Source organism: Sus scrofa, chromosome 14, assembly GCF_054392235.1.
Source record: "Sus scrofa isolate SSC_HxYL_T2T_F1_AM1 chromosome 14, Sscrofa_HxYL_maternal_Yorkshire_Landrace_v2.0, whole genome shotgun sequence".
NCBI classification, from domain to species: domain Eukaryota; kingdom Metazoa; phylum Chordata; class Mammalia; order Artiodactyla; family Suidae; genus Sus; species Sus scrofa.
The window spans coordinates 127262933-127285172 of record NC_139396.1 but is presented as its reverse complement, the minus strand read 5'-3'; the positions used below and the strand labels follow the sequence as shown (position 1 = coordinate 127285172).

At 41.4% G+C, this 22240-nt stretch overlaps 1 protein-coding gene across 2 annotated transcripts in view; it reads right to left on the bottom strand.

Annotated features, from left to right (window-relative positions):
- The window catches only part of PDE6C (phosphodiesterase 6C), a 70769-nt gene that overhangs the window by 43009 nt on the left and 5520 nt on the right, over nucleotides 1-22240 (bottom strand). The window contains 10 exon segments of one of the 2 annotated variants that reach the window (NM_001375586.2): nucleotides 2406-2474; nucleotides 3660-3803; nucleotides 4374-4523; nucleotides 7822-7869; nucleotides 13831-13897; nucleotides 14019-14083; nucleotides 15037-15111; nucleotides 19149-19289; nucleotides 20194-20283; nucleotides 20388-20540. In NM_001375586.2, coding sequence (NP_001362515.1) covers nucleotides 2406-2474; nucleotides 3660-3803; nucleotides 4374-4523; nucleotides 7822-7869; nucleotides 13831-13897; nucleotides 14019-14083; nucleotides 15037-15111; nucleotides 19149-19289; nucleotides 20194-20283; nucleotides 20388-20540 — 1002 coding nt within the window. 2 annotated transcript variants of the gene reach the window in all.

Sequence of the window (22240 nt, the reverse complement as noted above, 5' to 3'; positions counted from 1 at the left end):
GAAAATTGACAGAACACTGTAAACCAGCTATAATGGAAAAAAATTAAAATCATAAAAAAAGAAGATGTGGTACATATACACAATATAATTACTACTCAGCCATAAAAAAGAACAAAATAATGCTATTTGCAGCAACATGGATTGAACCGAAGATTCTCATATTAAGTAAGGTAAGTCAGAAAGAGAAAGACAAATACCATATGATGTCACTTATATCTGGAATCTAAAATATGGCACAAATGAACTTATCTGCAGAACAGAAACAAACTCATGGACATGGAGGACAGACTTGTGGTTGCCAAGGGTGGGGAGGGAGTGGGATGGACTGGAAGTTTGGGATTAGTTGATGCAAACTATTACATTTAGAATGGATAGGCAATGAGGTCCTGCTATATATCACATTGAACTCTATCCAATCACTTGTGATAGAACATGATGGAAGATAATATGATAAAAAGAATATATGTATGTGTGTATATATATATATATATATGTCACTTTGCTGTACAGCAGAAATTGAGAGAACATTATAAATCAACTATAACAAAATATTTAAAAAATAAAAATAAAATCACTATGGTCATAGATGGCAAAAAAAAAACACATGAAAAGATGCTCAACATCACTAATTATTAAAGAAATGCAAATCAAAACTACAATAAGGATTTGGGTTCGATCCCTGGCCCCACTCAGTGAGTTAAGGATTGAGCATTGCCATGAGCTGCAGTGTAGGTCCCAGACATGGCTTGGATCTGGCTTTGGTATGCCTGTGGCATAGGTCAGCAGTTGCATTTCTGATTTGACCCCTAGCTTGGGAATTTCTATATGCTTTGGGTGCAGCCCTAAAAAGAATAAAAAACCAAAAAACTACAATGAGTTATCACCTCACACTGGACAGAATGTCAGTCATCAAAAAGTCTACAAATAATAAATGCGGAGAGGGTGTCGAGAAAAGGGAACCCTCCTGCACTATTTGTGGGGATCTACATTGGTACAACCACTATGGAAAACAGTATGGAGGTACCTCAGAAAACTAAATATAGAACCACCATATGATCTAGCAATCCCACTCCTGGGCATATATCCAGACAAACTTTCATTCAAAAAGATGCACGCACCCCTATGTTCATTGCAGTACTATTCACAATAGCCAAGACATGGGAACAACCTGAATGTCCATCGACAGATGAATGGATTAAAAAGATGTGGTATATATACACAATAGAATACTACTTGGCCATTAAAAAAGAAAAAATAATGCCATTTGCAGCAACATGGATGGACCTGGAGATAATCATACTAAATGAAGTCAGACAGAGAAAGCCAATCATAGAATATCATTTATATGTGGAATCTTTAAAAAATGTACAAATGATGCAAACTTATTTATAGAACAGAAACAGATTTACAGACTTAGAAAACAAAATTATGATTATCAAAGGGGAAAGGGTGGGGAGAGGGATGGATGGGTGTTTGGGGATTGGCATACACATGCTATTGTATATGGATGATCAGTGGGGATCTGCTGTATCACACAGGCAACTCTACTCAATATTCTGTGATAACCTACATTGGAAAAGAATCTGAAAGAGAATGGATATGTGTATGTGTGTAACTCAATCACTTTGTTGTAGAGCAGAAATTATCACAACATTGTAAATCAACTATATTTTAATGAAACTTTAAAAATAAAAAAAAAAAAACAAAATCACTCTGGCCAATAAATTTAAGAAAACAAATGGAAAGAAAGATAACGTAGATAAAATGATGGAAAGTTTCAGCAAGGAGTGGGAACTTTTAAAAAAAAGATACATTCTAGAACTGATAAAGACAAACTCTGAAATTAAAAACTTACTGGGTGGGTTTAGACTGTGGAAAATGAGTTTGGATAGGTTTAACAGTAGACACAACAAAATACAGGATTAATAACTGGAAGAGAAGTTATTTTGACTGGAGATAACAGTGCTAGCCAATGACAACAATAGGAAAGAACTGAATTCCTCCAGGCTCCAGAAGAGAAGCTAGAGATGGCAGGTGATAGCGGTGCCTCTAAGGGTCTGAGAGACACTGTAATTCTGTTGTATCATCTGGATTGGTCATGGTATAATCCAAAGCTATTAAGACAAACTGGCCATGCTATCACTAGAGTTTGTGCCTGAATTTCTTTACACAATAGTTTAATTAAGTTTAGCTGTGATTCTAAGTTACCTTTGTGGATTGCACTGCAGCTGATAAAGAGGAAGAAAAGCAGGGAACCAGAAGATCACTTGTTAAAAGAAATCTCTTTCCTTTTGAGCTTTGAAAGGTACCAGGGAAGAGGAAAGTCAACACTTACTTGAAAATGAGAATGCTTGTCCTTTTGTATTTTATTTAAAAGGCATGAAGGAAATAAGTAAAACACTTACCAAAATTGTGACAAGTTGTTTTTCTTCACAGTCTTCAATTACATCTATATTTAATTTCTCTTTAAATTTCTAAAATGTAAAAGCACAGGAGGTGTGAAATTCCTATCAAGTCAACTTCTGATTCCTTTACTCTTAAAATCAGTTAAAATAAGCTATGCTTCAATGAGTCCCATGATAAAGATGCATTCTGGATACAAAGATCTGTAGCACTCGATTATGTAGGGTTGTCTTTTAAAATTAATGTAATTAATTTCTCTTTTCCCCCAAAATGTAAGAGTAGCTGTCTCAAAGAGTTGAGGGGAGTGGGGGAGAAAGATATGGGTTGTCTGCATGAAGGCAAGAAAAATAAGTGGCTTATGTCTTTTTCTATTAATTTATAGCAATTTCCCTTTGTTCTCCCCAGACATTCTCATCTTCAACATCACAGGAACTCTCAAATCAAATTTCTTTGAAGTCTCAAACCACCCAGCAAAACCAAAACCAAACCGAAAATACCCCAGGAGAACTACACCCACATGCATTCAAAAGCTAGGGAAATGGACTAGAGATAGTGGGTATATAACATTTTCCCTTCATTTGGTGGCGATTAGAAGACCGTTAGCAAATATTTCCTTGCTCCTCCATCATCCATGATGTTGATCTTGGGTCATGTTTGGCCAATGAGAATTTCAGTGAATGGGATGTGAGTAAGGACTTGAAATGAACTTGTACAACTGGGCTTACTCTCTTGCACTTGTCATCACCATGAGAACATCCACCAGGTGGCTGCTAGTCAAGAAGAATGAGAGAAGCAGAGAGCAAACTAAAACTCATAGCTTGTAGCCATGCCCAACCAGGATCAACTGAATCCTGGTCAACTGACAAAGGTACGAATTCAGATGCTTATTGTCCTATACCACTGAGAGTTTTTGGTGAATTTATGGTTGTTATGCAGCATCACATGACAATAGCTGATTGATAAGTTTTCCTTCCTGGAAATATCTTTTTCCTTGCTAACACACTTGAATCCAAACCTCACTACTCCAGCTCCTACACAGTTATTTTTAACAAAGTGCTATTCCAACCAAGGAGCCTAGAAGTTCAGTTAAGTTCTGTGTACTGTGGGCCACCCGGGTTCTCCCCAACCCTTCCTTCTTTCTGTCCCCCTCCTTAGCCCAGGACTAAACTTATTCTCTTTTGTCAGGTAACTAGGTGAATTCCAGAAGCCATGGTTAGGTACCATCTAATGTTCACAGGACTGAATTCCTCACTTACCAAAATAGACTCGATTTCATCAGGAGTAGCTTTGGTGTGGTTCATGAGCATTTCCTGAGCGATGTCCTTTCTGTTTTCTAGCTTATTCATTTTCTCATAGGTGTCAGTATTTAAAAGAGACCATCCAAGAAATTGTGTGAGAGTCTGAAATGGATAAAATGTGATTCGATTCTCTAAAATGAAAGAAAAATGGATTTGGAGGCACCAGTCTGCACACTTTCTTATCAATCAATTTCTCTTCCACTAATAATAATTCAGCTTCTTGTTTTAATCTAAGAAAGACAAGTACTACTCATCAGCCCAAGGCAAAACAATTGGCTAAGCCTTTGCTTTTTAAAGTGCTCCACACACCAAGAATACTTTTATTATAGGAGAGGAACTTAAAAAATCTAGTGTAAAGCATGGAAATCAGAGAGGGCTGGAGTGATAGCAAGAATGAGAAGGAACTGAAAGGGAGTGGGGAGAGAGAAACATTTTCTCCCAATTTCCTGGTGTTGGAAAGAATTTTGATTAAACCAGAAGTTCATGCTTTGACAGAAGACATTGCTATTTATGGAAGTCAGGAAATAGAAATGACACAACAACACACTGATGCAATCACGTGTGACTCACATCTTAATTGCCCTCCTAAAGCATCATTCTAGAATGACAATTATGTATCTTCTATCATTTCATGAATTTCATCTACTTCCATTATTTTATAATTGCACTTACCTCAGTGATGTGTTCATCATACTCATCAAAAGGCTTTCCATCCTTCCTGTTGTAAAATGTAGCTACTCCCACGATGTCTTCTTTCTTGTTGACAATAGGCAGGGACAAGACGTTTTTAATGACCCAGCCAGTTTCATCTACAGGTCCTTTCTACAAAGGATAAAGACACTGAGGTTATTTCTTTTTTTAACTTTTTGTTTTGAAATAATTATAGATTCACAGGATGTTGCAAAATAAATGTACAGAAAAGTCTCACCTCCCTTTTATCCACTTTTCTCAACAGTAGCATCTTGTGTCACTACAGTACACAATCAAAACCAGGGAATATCTTCCTTGGGCATATACCCAGACAAAACTCTACTTAAAAAAGACACATGCACCTTCAAGTTCATTGCAGCACTATTCCCAATTGCCAAGACATGGAATCAACCCAAATGTCCACTGATAGATGATGGATTAGGAAGATGTGGTATATATACACCATGGAATACTACTTGGCCATAAAAAAGAACAAAATAATGCCATTTGCAGTAACATGGATGGAACTGAGTGAAGTAAGTCAGAAAGAGAAAGACAAATAATATATGATATCACTTATATCTGGACTCTAATATACGGCAAAAAGGAAACTTTCCAAAGAAAAGAAAATCATGGACTTGGAGAATAGACTTGTGGTTGCCAAGAGGGAAGGGGAGGGAGTGGGAGGGACTGGGATCTTGGGGTAAATAGATGCAGAGTGTAGCCTTTGGGATGGATTAGCAATGGGATTCTGCTGTGTAGCACTGGGAACTCTGTCTAGTCATTTATGACGGAATGCTTAATGTGAGAAAAAAGAATGTATACATGTATGTGTAACTGGGTCACCACGCTGTACAGTAGAAATATATATATATATAAATAAATTATTAAAAAAAACAGAAAATACAAAAAAATAGTATTTAAAAAGTTTTTTAAAAAGAAAAAAAAATAGCAATACATATTGGAGTCCATGGAGTTTGTTCAGATTTCACCAGATTTATGTGTATTTTTTGTGCATGTGTGGGAGTGTGGAGGTGTGGAGATATGTACCACCTCCCTTAGAACTGAGGTAAAGAACCAATCTATCACCACAAGGCTCCCTTACACTACCCCTTTATGGCCAGCCTCCACTATTTCCCACTTGGGTTACTTTTAATTTGAAGAAATAACTCAATGGTGTTAGATTCATGATTCCTATGTTGTGTCAAAACATAGCTAGCACTATACAGCCATAAAAGTGCTCTAGTACATTTAAGTGTCCTAGAACCAAGTGTCTGTATTGTGACAATCTTGATTTCTCTTTGCCCCCACCCCCAGCCCTAGACATGGGAAGCACTTACCTGTGAGTTACCTCAGTGTTCCCTGTTCACTTTTTCTGTCCTCCAACACCTGTTTGGCTAATTCCTTATATTAAATTCTCTCTGTTAAGACACCTAGTGTGGTTTCTGTTTTCAAGATTGTCTTTTGTTCTGTGGTGTGGTTCCATTTAGCAAACATCAATTAAGCCCCTATGATGTTCCAGGACCTGAGCTAATTGCTGGGGGTACAAAGATGAACAAATCACAGCCCCTAACCTCAGGATGATAACAGTCTAGTGAGGGAGGCAGACACAGGAGTTCAGGAGTGTTTCTCAAAGTTTGGCCCAAGAATCAAGGGCAGCAGATCTTTTTCTTTGTAGCTTCTTTCATAACCTCTGGGCATGCTTCTTAAATAAGCTCCCTGGGTAATTCGGAAGCCCTCTCAAGTCTGAGAGCCATGGTGTGGCACTTGCACAGTAGGCAACAGGCCAAGTTAGCCAAGGTAGCAGACTTGTTCTGACCATAGTTCACTCTGAATCATTAGTTTTTCCATTAAACTTCAGATACAAGAAGGACTGTTGAGAATGGAGGTGAGTGTGAGCAGAGAGAGAGCACAGGAAGGTGGAACAGGATGGGGGCTTGGGAAGGACAGCACCCTATCCTGAGTCTACTTTTTGGAGTGATCCACAGGGGCAATGCCTGTGCAGAAAATGGAGAGGGAGCCACAGAGGCTGAAAGCCTTTCAAGATGCAGGGCTAAGGTCAAAGGGAAGGATGGAGGGATGAGTGGGAGTGTCTTAGACCACAGTGCAGCTCCAAAAGAGTTTGCAGAGTGAGGGGGATTGCTAGGACTAACGGTGCTGCTCAGATGAGAGTGGTGTTGCCCAGAAACTGGCCTGTGTTGGTGTCCTCAACCCACGGGAAGTGCAGCTTAGTGCTAATGTGATTGGATTTCCAAGCCCAGCATCCCAGGGATGGTTATCACCTGAGAAGTGCTGTTTTGATGTGTCCTGGAGGGCTGGAAATTTCTAGGGCTGGAGGTTTACCCCATGATGGTTCCTCCTTCTCTACTTTGCTGTCAGAGCCCTTGTGTGGCCGCTCCCATGGGAGTCGCCCAAAGTCCCCACAAAGCACAGGCTCTCAAACCTCAGAGCACAGCCTAGTTCTCTGGGGCCAGCTCCCCGCTCTCCCTGTTTAGATAATGACTGCTTGAGATTCAGACACTTTAGAGTCCTTGTTCCTCTTCCTGCCTGTGCACTCTTTCCAAGCACGAACTGCCATCCAAAGAGGGGTCAGGGCTGGGGATAGCATGGTTTCCATTAGATCTAAGCTGCTAGAGGGAGAAGCAGGAGCAAACACCACGTGGTCGTCTGCATGTCTCCTTGTGGGTGAGCAGAGGAATGAGGAGGGAAAGCCTGTAACCTGCCCTGTAACGGAGGAGCTAGTCCCCTTCTGCTGCTGAGGCTGTGCCCCTCCCCCACCCCCACAGACCACCTGCACCCAGCGGGCAGAGGTGGAGCTCTTTAGGGGCCTCTGTGTGAGACTGGAAGATAGAGGCTAGTGGTCCCCACTGGGAGGGCTGTCTCTACTCCTGACTGGGGCAGAGCTCCAAGTTGAAGGATTGCTAAAACAGAACACAAAACAGCCAGGGCCAGAAGGCAGAAAAGGAGAGGCTACTGGGCCAAACGCCAATTTATCCCCAATGGTCAGGTGGTGGGAGGAGGGACAGGTAGAGAGGCACAGCTCTGGAAGTTGGGAAAAGAAAGATAAAACCATGGGTCTGACAGCAAGACAGCCCCCAAGAAGTTTTGCTTTTCCTGATCATAGTGGCAATAAGCTGCCAGGAAGGGCCCAAGGAACCACCGAAGGGCTGAATGCAGGTGGTGGGATGTTTCCAGCTAAATCATTCATGCTAAATCATTTATTGAGCACCTGTGATGTGCCAGGCATTGTTTTAAGCACAAAGTGATCAGGGGTGGGAGAGAGAGAAGGGGCAGCCTCCTTCTCCCACTAGAAGCTCTGGGGGTGCCTTCTGGTCACCCCTGAGCTTAAGGCAGACTCTGGGAATGGATCGAGGTCAGCGCCGCCCCTCCCCGCAGCACTGCCAGGGGAGCCCTGGCAGAGGGAGGTTACCTGAAATGTGAAGTATTCATCCGCAGGGGCGTTCAGCATGTTGCAGATCTGTAAAGCACACGGAGGTGAAAATAATGAACACTGCGTAGTGGAGCCATTAACCCACAAAGAAAGGAATGGGAAAGAATGCCTGGAGCCCGGATTTTTACCCTAGCTCTCTGCTTGCAGGCAAATTATTCATCGTGGCCCTCAGCAAGGCTGAACTTGCTAACACCTTGACCTTCAGACAAGCTGGGACCTGGGGCCCTTTACTGGGAGTGTGTGCCTCTGAGCAGCAGAAGACAAAGAAACCATAAGTGACTACAAATAACTACATGCATGCACAGTTGGGGCAAGTTATAAATGAAACACAAAAGGCCACAAAACAGCTGCCATGTTGAGATGCTGGAAGCAAAAGAGGATGCCGCATGTGATCCCTGCACAGGGCACCATGGGAGGGGGTAGGTGAGCCACCTGAGCCAACCCCTCCCCTCACCCTATTTAAGGAACCAGCTTGCCCCTCCCAGGAGCAGGCAAGGGCACCTGTTTCTTATTGTTGATCCCTCCTACTGCGACACCAGTCCCAATAAAGCCTTGCAGGAATTTCTCATCAGGCCTCTTCCAATTACTATTGATCAAAGGGTCCAAGGACCTGGGTAGGTAACAAAGTTAGCTCTGCTACTAATTAAGTCACTGGATGATATTTAGCCCCACATCTGCTCTCTCCTACTCTCAGCCTCTAAGGCTTCTTCTTCCAAATTCAAAGCAACTAACTGTTTAGACCAAAACATGGAGAAATCTAAGCAGAAAGACTTTCCTGCCCACGCAGGTGTGACAGCAATGCTGGGAAGGCTCTATTTTCTTTCTTTTTTTTTCTCTGATGTGGGATCCAAGTTGGAAGAAGGTAGCTAAGGGGCAGAAGGAAAGAGCCAGACCGCCTTTCAGGTACACCAAAGTAAACATTCACTATTGAGACATTGCTTTAAATGCTAAATTCAGAGACTATTGCTCACATCCATAAGGACAAAAATCACCCTATTTCAGGTCATTTTGAATTATCCTTACATCAGGTCAAATCCACGAATGAGTCTTAATAGAAGACTATACTTTTCTTCCCACCAAAATTATATTAGAGACTTTTTATTTATTTATCTTGCTTTTTAGGGCCACACCCACAGAATATGGAGGTTTCCAGGCTAAGGGTCGAATCGGAGCTATAGCTGCTGGCCTATACCACAGCCATAGCAACACCAGATCTGAGCTGTGTCTGTGACCTACACCACAGCTCAGGGCAATGCCGGATCCTTAACCCACTGAGCAGGGCCAGGGATGGAACCCGAAACCTCATGGTTCCTAGTCAGATTCATTTCTGCTGAGCCACGACGGGAACTCCATATTAGAGACTTTAAAACATAGCATTTTAAAGTTGGAAAACACTGTAATGATTAATTTTAGGTTTTTTTCTTTCAAAGATGAGGAACTAGAAGTCCATAGAAGTTAAGTGATTTTGTTCAAATTCATGAGAGGAAGCTAGAACTGGGATCTACAGGGAGGGTGCTGGTGGAATGGCCGCTCCTGGCGAGGAGTAGAGAAAGCCCTCATTTGTACCTGCTGCCAATTTCAATGTCGTAAATACTCCCATCATGGGGGATGTCAAGCTGCCAACAGTTTAACAAATGCTTGCAAAATTCCTGAACTCTAACAATGTGATGAGCAGGTGGGAGCAGGCTTCTACTTCTGCACTCACCCTGCCAGCCCCTCTGGCCCAAAGGAAGTGCTTTCTGAGAGTGGTTGAACCATGTCAACCATTTTTGTCCTACTCTTACAAAGCAAATGTGACACTTTTTCAAAGTTTTGTTAGTATAGACAGCCTAAAAATTTAAGGCATCATTTGTGGTGTCCATTAATTTTATGATCAAATATGAAAAAAAAAATGAACCGATTGGCTGAGCATCCTTCAGATGTTTTAAAGAGGCAAAAAAGCAGTTTAGTTTTCCTTTCTGACCTTTCCATCAGGAGTGTCGGTTTTAGTCCAGATTTTTCAGGCTGCCAGAGAACATCTACAGATGGCCAAGGTCCCAGAGGCCAAGCTTTTAACTCAATATTCAAAAATCCTCTCTACCCTCCCCATTTCTTCCCCTAAGTTTATAGGTCATCTTAATTCCAGCTTGGTTTGATTCTGTATTTACTTTTTAAATTATTTCTTTTTCCAGTATAGCTGGTTTACAGTGTTCTGTCAGTTTTCTACAGTACAACAAAGAGGCCCACTCACACATACATATATACATTCTTTTTCTCACATTATCTTGCATCATGCTTTATCGTAAGTGACTATAGTTCCCAGTGCTACACAGCAGGATCTCATTGCTTACCCGTTCAAAAGGCAATAGTTTGCATCTGTTAACCCCAGATTCCCAGTGATCCTGTATTTAACACCTCCAACTCTACAAATGTAATTCTACAAACTAATTTTCATTTTTAATACTTAATGTTTTCAATTCTAAAAAGTCACTCCACTGAAGTCTGATGTTTTCCATTCAGAGCTGGGATTTACTGCTTTAATGAGAACCCTGTGGGCATGTGCTTCCTAGGTCCAGCAAGGTCCAGCTGAAAGCCTGCCTTTATGGGAAAGGGTTTGTGAAAAAATGATCAAGGGAAAAGTTTGAAAAAGCTAAAAGGGAATGTTTTAAGCAGTTTAAAGGACCATCACATAGATACAAATAATTATGATTAAAATTGAAGACTTTTTGAGTTCCCATCGTGGTGCAGCGGAAACGAATCCGACTAGGAACAATGAGGTTTCCGGGTCCATCCCTGGCCTTGCTCAGTGGGTTAAGGATCTGGCGTTGCCTCAAGCTGTAGTGTAGGTCGCAGACGTGGCTCAGATCTAGTGTTGCTGTGGCTGTGGCGTAGGCCGGCAGCTACAGCTCCAATTAAACCCCTAGCCTGGGAACCTCCATATGCCACGGGTGCAGCTCCATAAAGACAAAAAGACCAAAAAAAAAAAAAAAAAAAAAAAAGGGAAAAAAACTGCAGACTTTTTTTTATGTTTTCAGCATTTTTTTTTCTTTTTATGGCCACACCTGTGGCCTATGGAAGTTCCTGGGCTAGTGGTTGAATTGGAGCTGTAGCTGCCAGCCCAGGCCACAGCCACAGCAACACTGGATCTGAGCCTCATTTGTGACCTACACTGCAACTTGTGGCAACGCTGGATCCTTAACCCACTGAGTGAGGCCAGGGATGGAACCCGTCTCCTCACAGAGACCCTGTCAGGTCCTTAACCCACCGAGCCACAGTCGGAACTCCTGGTTTCAGTATTTTTAATCATCAGTAGAGTTGGGTTTTTTTCCCTCCAAAATTGCATTCTATTTTATTGCTTTTTTAATTAAAGTGTAATTGATCTACAATGTTGTGCCAATTTCTGATGTACAGCAAAGTGACTCAGTCATACACACATATATATATACATTCTTTTTTATATTATTTTCCATCATGGTGTATTCCAGGAGATTAAATATAGTTCCCTATGCTATACAGTAGGAGCTTGTTGTTTATCTGTTCTAAATGTATAGTTTGCATCTACTAACCCCAAACTCCCAATCCATCCATAAAACAAAACAAAACAAAACCAAAAACGAATTAATGGCATTTTCAGCAACATGGATGCAACCAGAGAATATCATACTAAATGAAGTCATAAAAAGAAAAACAAATACCATATCATTTACATGTGAAATCTAAAATATGACTCAAATTAACCTATCTACAAAACAGAAACAGATTCACAGACATGGAAACGGACTTACAATTGCCCAGGGGTAGGGAAGGATGGATTAGGAGTTTGGGGTTAGCAGATGTAAGCTATTATATGTAGGCTGGATAAACAAAAAAGTCCTACTGTATAGTACAGGGAACTATATTCAATATCCTGTAATAAACTATAATGGAAAAGAATATAAAAAAGAAAGTGTGTGGAGTTCCCACTGTGGCTCAGCGGGTTACGCACCCAGCTAGTATCCGTGAGGATGTAGGTCTGATCCCTGGCCTTGCTCAGTTAAGTAATCCTAGTTGCTGTGGCTGTGGCGTAGGCTGGCAGCTGCTGTTCCAATTCAACCCCTATCTTGGGAACTTCCATATGCTGCAGGTGCAGCCCTAAAAAAAAAAGCCAAAAATAAATAAATAAATGTGTGTGTATGTGTGTATCTGATATATATCTGAATCACTTTGCTGTACAGCAGAAACTAACGCAACACTGTAAATCAACTACACTTCAATTTAAAAGTGGGCATAAAGCCCTTTATACCAACTGCAACAGCTTTGGGAGTATCAAACTTGATTAAAAACCCTAAATAGGGCGTGGAAAATGGCCTGCTGGGAAACCAAGGATAGGGTCCAATTGTCAAGCTATTTGGCTCTCTGGTGGGGCTGAAAAATCGTAGTATCTGTTGATTCATTTAGGAATGAACTGGAATATTTTGGTCATTACCACCAAGTCAGCAAGGACATTTAAAAATATTTCAACACTGTAAGTCGTCTATACTTTAATTTTTTAAAAACTAGCAAACAAGAAAAAAATCCAGTGATTTTGGAGCAATTTTGAAAACCTGACCTTTGTTATTAAATATTGCTATTTATTTCCAAAAGACCTAAGACCGCTTCTCTCTTCTTTCCCTCTTCTTTCCTTTGACATGTTCTACACTAAGGAAAGAGATCATGGCACCTGGTGAGGCCACCTGGTCCTGTAACCAACTACACCCAGGGTTTAAGCATCACCTTTGAAAGCCCAGAGTAAAGCATCCCTACATAGGGAGATTATCTTGTAGTCACAATAGAATTTTCCTTACTCGGTCACCACTCAGAACCCAGAAATGTTCACACTCACTCAGCAGAGGCAAATTTGCAACAGTAAAAGCACTAAACCACCTAGATTTTTGTTCCACTTCCCCTACAACACTTGGGTGACTCTTCCAGTCATTATAATTCAGATGCACATTACTAAATAATGAAGATGCATGAACACTGACAAAAACATAATGACAGCACTAAAAAAATAACTATGCAAATGAATGCTGTAAAAAAATTTTTTTAGAAACTTGAGCATGAAGGGGGAAGAAAAATGCCAACAGAAAGAAATGTTGAAGCTGCAAACACTCTTTACAGGGAGGAATCCTGATGCCAAAAAAAGTGATACCAATGGTAGAGAAGCCCAACTTGGGAGAGAAACCCACCATGAGGAGGAGGCCGAGCAGGAAAGCTACGGAGACCCATGAGACCCCCCAGGGGCCTCTTGTTAGCTGTCTTCCCACCCCTGAGCTCTCTTAACCAGACCTGGCTGACAGTCTCCCCACCCCCATCCCACCCAAGAAACCAGGGCAAAAATCCTCACTTCCCCTCACTACATTTTTTTCCTTTTTGGGGGCAGCACCCGCGGCATATAGACATTCCTGGGCCAGAAATCAAATCCAAGCCATATCTGAGACCTGTGCTGCACCTGTGGCAACAGAGGATCCTTAATCCACTGCACCGGGGCCAGGGATTGAACCAGCAATGCCACAGAGACAAGCCGGATCATCAACCCACTGTGCCACAGCAGGACCTCCTTAACTCTCTACATTCTGCATTGCAATCAGGAGCAACGTTCTTTCTTTACCTATTTTTCTTTTTTTTTTTTTTGCAGTAATTTTCCATGTGTCAAACCTCTGGACCAAGGGAACTAACTTGAGTTCAAATCAAACCCAGCATGAATCACAGTCATGACCTGCCGAAGGACATCTGAAGTCTGTGTGGCTGCAGAATGAGGTTGGAGATGGATCAATTTTGCTCATGTTGACTAAATTATTTTCTTGTAGAGTTCAGGAGTCTCTAGTTCACCTACATTCAACGGCGGAGATTCCCCTCTCCTGTGTCCTGTGCCAAAGTGGCCACCTCACCCTTACCTGGTGCATTCTTGCTCTCACAGTTGTTCCCATCTCTTAGCTAATAAGAGGTTCATCCAACACTATATAAAATGTGAACTGTTCAATAACTTACAAATCCATTTTCAGCAACATATGTAGGTAACCCACTAACAAGAGTCCAGTGGTCTGTGGGAGGTGTCCTTGAAAAAGATAAGAAAAAAAAAATTGCTATACAGGGAAAATCACGGCTATACAGAGAAATGCACTGTATACAAGAAAATTAAGTGGCAACTCCTGCAGCTACTTCATGGTAATACTCACGGAATGACCTTGATCTCTTCCTTTCCATGTAAAATGTAATCGATGATCTTATAAAAGATGATTTCCTAAGAGGAACAAAAGGGACTAGGTGAAAAATCTTCCCCAGTAAAACACTTTTCCTTAATCAATATACAACTTTAAAATTTAAATAGTACTTTATTTCCCAACCACATTTCTCTGCATAACATACATTACCAAACTACCCACGTCTTAATTACAAGCTAACTAGAAATAGCATTGGCCACTAATCTACATGAACAAGCCTTGAACAAATTTTAGAAAGTTAAACTCACCCTAACAGCTTCTGGGGGAGTCTTGGTTTTTCTTTTAACTGATTCCTTTCTATTACCTAGAAGTACCTGACTAATCACTTCGGTGGAACAAATCATGGGATTTCCTACTGACTGTTTTCTCTTCCCGGCTGTAGAGTGTCACGCCTTCCAGCACTCGCATATCTGAACAGGTGGCTCAGAAGCAGGATTTGGTGGATACGTTGACAAAGCTGGAAGTGACTTGAGAATCAGTCTCTCTACTTCTTTGGGCAGAGGAAGAACCTGAACATTCCACCCTTTGCCTTCCCTTTCCTGTGTGCTGGTGGCACAGCTTCCTGTGAAGCTTGCAGTCAAGGGGGAAAGGAAATCTAATCCAGCCCATCCCTGGAGTCCCAATCCAGCGCGTCAGAAGGAAGGCCTAGGCACAGTATGTCTATAAACCTCTGCAGGAGGTGCTGATGCTTCCCTGTGTCTCCCTGTCAAGAAGCATGAAGCCACCAAACCCTGGCTTTACAGAAAAGGAAACTGAGATTAAACAACAAATTAAGGCAAGGGCCACCCTGGGACTTGAGCTTCAAACTCCTTGTCCAGTGCCCTTTTGACTACTTCAAGGTCCCCCAGGAAGTTACAGGACTAGAACCCAGTCCGTCCCCGGCCAGTGCTCATTTCCTCTACGCATGGCCTCCTCTGGTTTTAGCACCTGGTACCCATGTACAGATATCGTCAAGGAAGATGTTTGCACTCACTCTGCCATCTGGCGTCTTTGGACCTTTATAAGGCTCAACTTCTCCCAGCTTGATTGGCCATTCATCATAGAATTCCTGGAGGCAATTATATTTAAACATTATTAAGCAAACTGTTCTGTGAACTCTCCTATATTATAGGAATGTCATTGGTTTGCATATTTTATGGTATTTTATAATTCCAGAATTTTAAAACTCTTTTTTCAGCAATATTGCTTATGAACCCGTAACTGTAAACAAATCAATCTTTTTAATCTGTAAAATGGGGATAATAATGAAATTTATACTATACGGTCACTGTGTGGATGCAATGAATAATACAAAGTTGCAGTACCTATCCTGACACATAGTTAAAAGTTCTCAATAGATAGCAGCTATTTTACAGACAATTAAACTAAATCCAGATAGGTTAGGAGGCTTGGCCAAAGTCATGTTGAGTGGTGAACAGTGTTGCTTGCCTTACCCAACATACATTCCCCCCTTCTTCCTTACTAACAGAACCTGATTTTAGGTAGGTTATCAGGTGGCTTTCTCAGGGAAGATGGGTCTATCTAAGGTGCCTGGAATTAGTTTGAGGGCAGGTATGTGTCCTGGACAATGAAGGGAGAGAAGTCTGCCAAGGGGCTCCTGGGAGACATTTCTCATCTGAAATGTCTCCCAGTTTTGTCTTGTCTATGCACCAGGCATGGAGCTGCAATAGCCATCTTTGCATCATAAGAAGAGACCTCACCAACAACGTAGAAGGGAGCAGAAACTCTGCTGGGGAAAAAAAGAAAAGCAGCTGGGATTTTGATAACTCTATTGAGCTCTGAATTAACCAGCCTTAGAATTGCCCTACCTTGGAACTTCTTGTTAAATGAGATAATAACCATCATGTTATTAAAGATTCTTTTAGCTGGATCTGATGTTACTTGCAGTAAAAAGCATCCTAACCAATACACTCAGAAAGTCCCAGAGCCAGGATCAGAACTCAGCTCTCCCGACACTTAGTTCTATGTTTATCCACTTTTACTATAAACTATAATCCACAACTACTACAAACAATAACTTCCAATCACATGGAGAGTAATAAATGATATAGTATTCATTAGTCATGTTGGAGAAATCCAACAGAATTAATGAAGCGAGATGAGAAATGATGTGTGTGAATAATATTAAATATTTCGTGACTTCTACTTTAAAATAATTTTAACTTTTCAGAATATAAATCCTCAAACTTGTAATAATAATATAATTTGGAGTTCCCATCGGGGCACAGTGGAAACAAATCCAACTAGGAAACATGAGGTTGCAGGTTCAATCCCTGGCCTTGCTCAGTAGGTTAAGGATCTAGCGTTGCCGTGAGCTGTGGTATATAGGTCGCAGATGCAGCTTGGATCTGGCGTTGCTGTGGCTCTGGAGTAGGCTGGCAGCTGTAGCTCCGATTCAACCCCTAGCCTGGGAACCTCCATATGCCACAGGTGTAGCCCTAAAGAGTCAAAAGACAAAAAAATAATAATAATATATTTTTATGCCCTGCTATGTGCTAGACCCGACAGAGATACAGATTTAGAAATACAGATTAGATAGATAGATAGATAGATAGATAGATAGATAGATGGATAGATAGATAGATAGATGGATAGATAGAGACATATAATTTCTAAATAATTCCAAATGCTCACAACTGATGAGAAATGTCTTCATCTAACAGATGAGTAAATCAAGAATCAAAGAAAAGACTTGCTGAAAAGGACAAAATCAAAAGAACTGACACTTCAAGACTTACTATAAAGCTACAGTAATCAAGGGAATATGATATTGGTGAAGGAATAGACAAATTGGTGGAACAGAATAGAGCCCAGAAATAGACCTATACAAATAAAACAACTGACCTTTGACAAAGGAACAAAGGCAATGGAGAAAGGACAGTCTTTTCAACAATTTTACTGGATCACCTGGACATCCACACGCAGACAAAATGAATCTAGACATAGATCTTACAAAGGTCACAAAAAATAACTCAATGTGGCTCATAGGCCTAAGTGTAAAATGCAAAACTATGAAACTTCTGGGGGATGGCATGGGTGAAAATCTAGGTAAATTTGAGCTTGGTGGAATTCTTTAGATATAACACCAAAAAATGGAAAATTAGACTTTATTAAAATTAAACTTCTGAAAACAATACTGTTAAGAAAATGAAAATATATATCACAGATTAGGAGAGAATATTTGCAAAAACATATCCAATACAGGATTCGTATTCAAAATATATAAAACTGGGAGTTCCCGTCGTGGCACAGTGGTTAACGAATCCGACTAGGAACCATGAGGTTGCGGGTTTGATCCCTGGCCTTGCTCAGTGGGTCAAGGTTCCGGCATTGCCGTGAGCTGTGGTGTAGGTCGCAGACTCGGCTCGGATCCTGCGTTGCTATAGCTCTGGCATAGGCTGGCGGCTACAGCTCCAATTCGACCCCTAGCCTGGGAACCTCCATATACCGCAGGAGCGGCCCAAGAAATGGCAAAAAGACAAAATATATATATATATATATATAAAACTTTGGAAACTGAACAATAAGAAAATAAACAACCCAATTAAAATTGAGCGATTAATTGGGCGATTAAAAATACGCAAAAGATCTAAACAAACATCTCATCAAAGCAGATATACCGATGGGAAGTAAGCATATGAAAAGAGGCCATTACATGTTACCAGGAAATGCAAATTAACACAATGAGATACCTATAAGAATGACCAAAATCTGGAACACTGACAACACCAAAAGCTGGTGAGAAGGTGCAACAATAGGAACTCTCAATTATTGCCAGTGGGAATGCAACATGGTACAGCCACTTTGGAAGACAATCTGTTTCTTACAAAGCTAAACATAGCCTCATCATATGATCCAGCTTTAGCCCTCCTTGGCATTTACCCAAACGGGTTAAAAACTTATGTCTACACAAAAATCTACACACAACAGCAGCTTTACTCATCATTATCAAAATTTGGAATCAACCAAGATGTCCTTCAGAATGGATAAGCAAACTATGCTGTACCCAGACAACAGAATATCATTCAGCATTCAAGAGAAATAAGCTATCAAGCCATGAAAAGACATGAAGAAAATGCGAATGCGTATTCCTAAGGGAGATAATTTCATCTGCAAAAGTTACATGCTGTATGATTCCAACTACATGACATTATCAAAAAGGTGAAACTATAGTGGGAGTAAAAATATCAGTGGTTCCCAGCGGCTTGGGTGGGGAGAGAGAAGGATGAATAGATGGAACCCAGAGGGGTTTAGGGTAGGAAAACCATCATAAGGTACGATACTTTAATGGCAGTTATATGACTTATGTATTTGCCCCAAATGCAAAGAATTGTGCAATATAAAGAGTTGAACCTCATTGTAAACTGTGGACTTTAGTTAATAATAACATATCAATACTGATTCATCAACTGTAAGAAATGTGCAACATCAAAGCAAGATGTTAATAATATGGGAAGGAGGGGTGGGAAAGGAAGAGCAAGGTATGGAAAATCTCTGATATTTCTGATCATTTTTCCTGTATATCTAACATTATCCTAGAAGAATAAAGTCTATTAATTTTTTTTAAAAGGCTTGAAGATACATATATCTAGGAAGTGGAAAAGCCAAGCCTGGTTCATCTTTGCTTCAGAATGCATACTTTTACCTCTATACCATACTTTCTTGGCACTAGTTTTTTTTTTTGTTTTGTTTTGTTTGTTTGTTTTTTGCTTTTTAGGGCCACACCCACGGCATATGGAAGTTCCCAGGCTAGGTGTCAAATCAGAGCTGCAGCTGCCAGCCTACACCACAGCCTCAACATTGCCAGATCTGAGCCATATCTGAAACCTAAGCTACAGCTTATGGCAATGCCAGATCCTTAACCCACTGAGTGAGACCAGGGATCGAACACACATCCTCACAGACACTGTGTTGGTTTTTAACCTGCTGAACCACAAAGGGAATTCCCAAAATTAGTTCTTATGATCTATCATGACTAGTAATCTACATAGTGTATCCTTTTTTTTTTTTTTTAATGGATGGCACTTTGCATGATAGACATTTTACAGGTGATTTTAGGTGAAACAGAATGTACGGAACAGTGACCTTCTCCTTGGTCATGTCCAGCAATCCAATGGAGTATCGTTCACAGTTCAGATATGTTCTAACAGTGTAGAGTGCTTTGTGAAATTGCCGCTCAACATCCGTGAGCTCTTCGAATACTTTGTTGGCTGACCACATAAGGATCTGAAAGTAGATATTACCAAGAAAACAGTTAGAACAAAATACACAATGAAGAGCTAGGGCATCAGTCAGAAGAAGACAGGAGGTGCATCAGATAAAATGAATACATATCACCAAACAATGTAATTCCATTTTTGAACATGCACACGTTTTGAACTAGTACACATTCAATTTCTCAGATTCTCTGAGTAGATGATGAGCAGACCTTTGCAAGGCTGTGGGTTTAGGAAAGGAGAGAAGCCACAATTAGTCCCCATGTCCAAATGTTTTGACTCCAAAGGGCAAGTGATCTAACAGTAAATACAGAGACAGTCCCTGGGCAGAAGGTCCAGTATTGGTGGCCCACTGGCGCCTGATGGCCCTCATGGCGAGATAGCTACAGGCCTCCTTCCACCCATCCTGAGCTCGCCAAAGGTTACCTCACCTGGACAGTTAGAATGGGGCAGGCCTTGGAAGTCCTTCATCACAACCACCCTCCCACCATTGCACCAAGGAAGAAACCGAGGTCCACAGGGTGGTACAACTCAGGGATCCTGACCAGCCATGTTGTTCTTTATCCCTCTGGCTCGAGGAAGCAACAGGCTTTGGAGGAGCCATTTGCTTCTCAAATTAATACCTTGACTAGGTACCAGGAGCTGCTAAGAGCTTTATATGAACTAATTCATCTAATGACCATTTGCTTGTCATAACAACCATGTGGGGTAGGTACTATCATTATCATCACATCTCATACAGAAAGAAACCATGGCTACCCAGGCTAGAGACTGAATAAAGCAAGCCAGTGTTTGGGGGTCTGCTCCGTGTGGTTTAAACCTCCACGAGGCATAGGAAGAGTCTGCACTTGTTGCCTCTGGGTCCCTCTGTCACACAAGTCAACATGAAGTGATCAATGTCACCTGCCCTTTACCTGGCTTCTTCGGGATTCAATACTGTACAGGTAGTTGGTATGATGAAGCTTTAGGATGACAGAAACAAAGTTGAGGTATTTGGAAAAGACCTGCAGATAGCAGAGAAAAACAAATTAAGTGTGACAGCTTTCCTTCAGTTATACCACGAATAAATTTCCTGAGCCTCCGACAGGATGCCCCAGGTTAGCATTACCTCTTCATCCTGTTTGGAAAACTCAGGTGCATCTACTTTGTTAACTGCCATAATCACAGCAAGAACCTCCTTGCCCATCACGATGGGGGTTGCCAGTAGGTTCCTGGTGACATACCCGGTTTGTTTGTCCATGAAGTCAGAAAAATGGTTGTTCTGAAAGATACATTCACACATTTGGCAAAGTAGCACAGAACCACTGAGGGCAGATCTAGGAATGGCAACAGATCATTCTCTCTAGTCCAAGTCCTACCAACAGATAACCAGACCTAGCACGGTGGTCCCTAGTAAACATTCCCCACCCACCCCCATCCTCACTTAGAGAGAATGAATGAAGTGCAGAATGAAACTGCCTGTTTCTGAATGAGCACTTCCCATCTGAGCTATGGCCTATCTAGCTTAGGCTGAGGTTGGGCCAGGAATAAAGAGGTGAGGTTGTGGCCAAGAGGAAAGTGAGGTGCTAAGAGGAAGGGAGGAGAAAATGCAGAATTACAACAGGCAGAAAGGATGTGCCAGGAGAGCATGGTGGGGATTCTGGGTCTATTCCGTGGAGCTCTTTTTTTTTAATGGCAAAAGTAAAATGTGCACTTGAAACCTGTCAACCCATAAATCAAAGCATAAAAAAAAGAGATCGACCCCTACCTCCTCAAAATCTCACCTAATGCAGGTCTGTGCATTGGGTTCTTGTCCCGTATGACTCCTTCTATGCCTTTCTCTACACTTGGACAAAGCGTTTTCTTTTTTTAATAAAATTTTCTTTTCTAATTGTATACAATCCTTTCATCACTTAACAATATCGTGTGGACTCCCCTCCAGACCTATGCATATGGACGTGAACTCATCTTCCAGATTCCTGCCTACTACTCCACAGTGTGGGTTGAGCTCCACGGTCAGCTCAACCATCCTCTACTGAGTCTGTCTGCTTAGAGCTTTCCCCACTGCAAACAAGACTGCACTCATCACTCTCACTTTTATTTTTAGGCAATGGAGTCCCCAAAGTGGATATATGTTTTGCAGGATCAATAGGTATCTGCAGATTTTAATGACACAAATTATTTTTATCAAAGCTTGACATTCTTACTGCCATTGGTCATATAGGAGAGAACCACCCTCTTGCCAGCACCAGATAATTAAGTTGTTCAATGTTCTATCAAGTCAGTGTCTTTCATTCATAATTTTTTCATTCTTTCCTTGGGGAAAATGCAGTATCATCCCAGATGCAAGCTTCAAGCAGTAGGAGGGAGAGATGACTTTAGTACACTAACCATGGAAAGTGAAAGGGTGTCGTGCTAAGTTTGGAGAAGGGAACAAATGGAAGGGCTTGGGAAGAAGGTCAAGGGTAGCAGTTATCCTATTGGCTGTAATTGAGAGGAATACTTTAGTTGCATGTAGACTGCTGTGGGTCCTTATTTTTTCCCCTTACCTGAGTCTTCTTCAATTAGAACTGAACTTTCAGCCTGACTTTGAGACCCATGGACCAAAATTAATGTGGTGGTCCTTTCACAAGTTGTACTATATTCATTTCTCTGTGTTGATGGTGCTTCTAAAAGCAGCACAAACTTTGGAGGCTGGTCTCTGCTCAGTTTCCCAAAGTAAAAATGTCCACTGATGAAGCTCCTGTTGTGGCGCAGCAGAAACAAATCTGACTAGAGTCCGTGAGGATGCAGGTTCGATCCCTGTTCTTGTGGGTTGGGGATCTGGTGTTGCCATGAGCTGGGATGTAGGTTGCAGATGTGGCTCAGATCCCGCCACTGCTGTGGCTGTGGTGTAGGCCGGCCACTGTAGCACCAATTCAATCCCTAGCCTAGAAATTCCCATATGCCCCGGGTGCGAGCCTTAAAAAAAAAAAAAAAAAA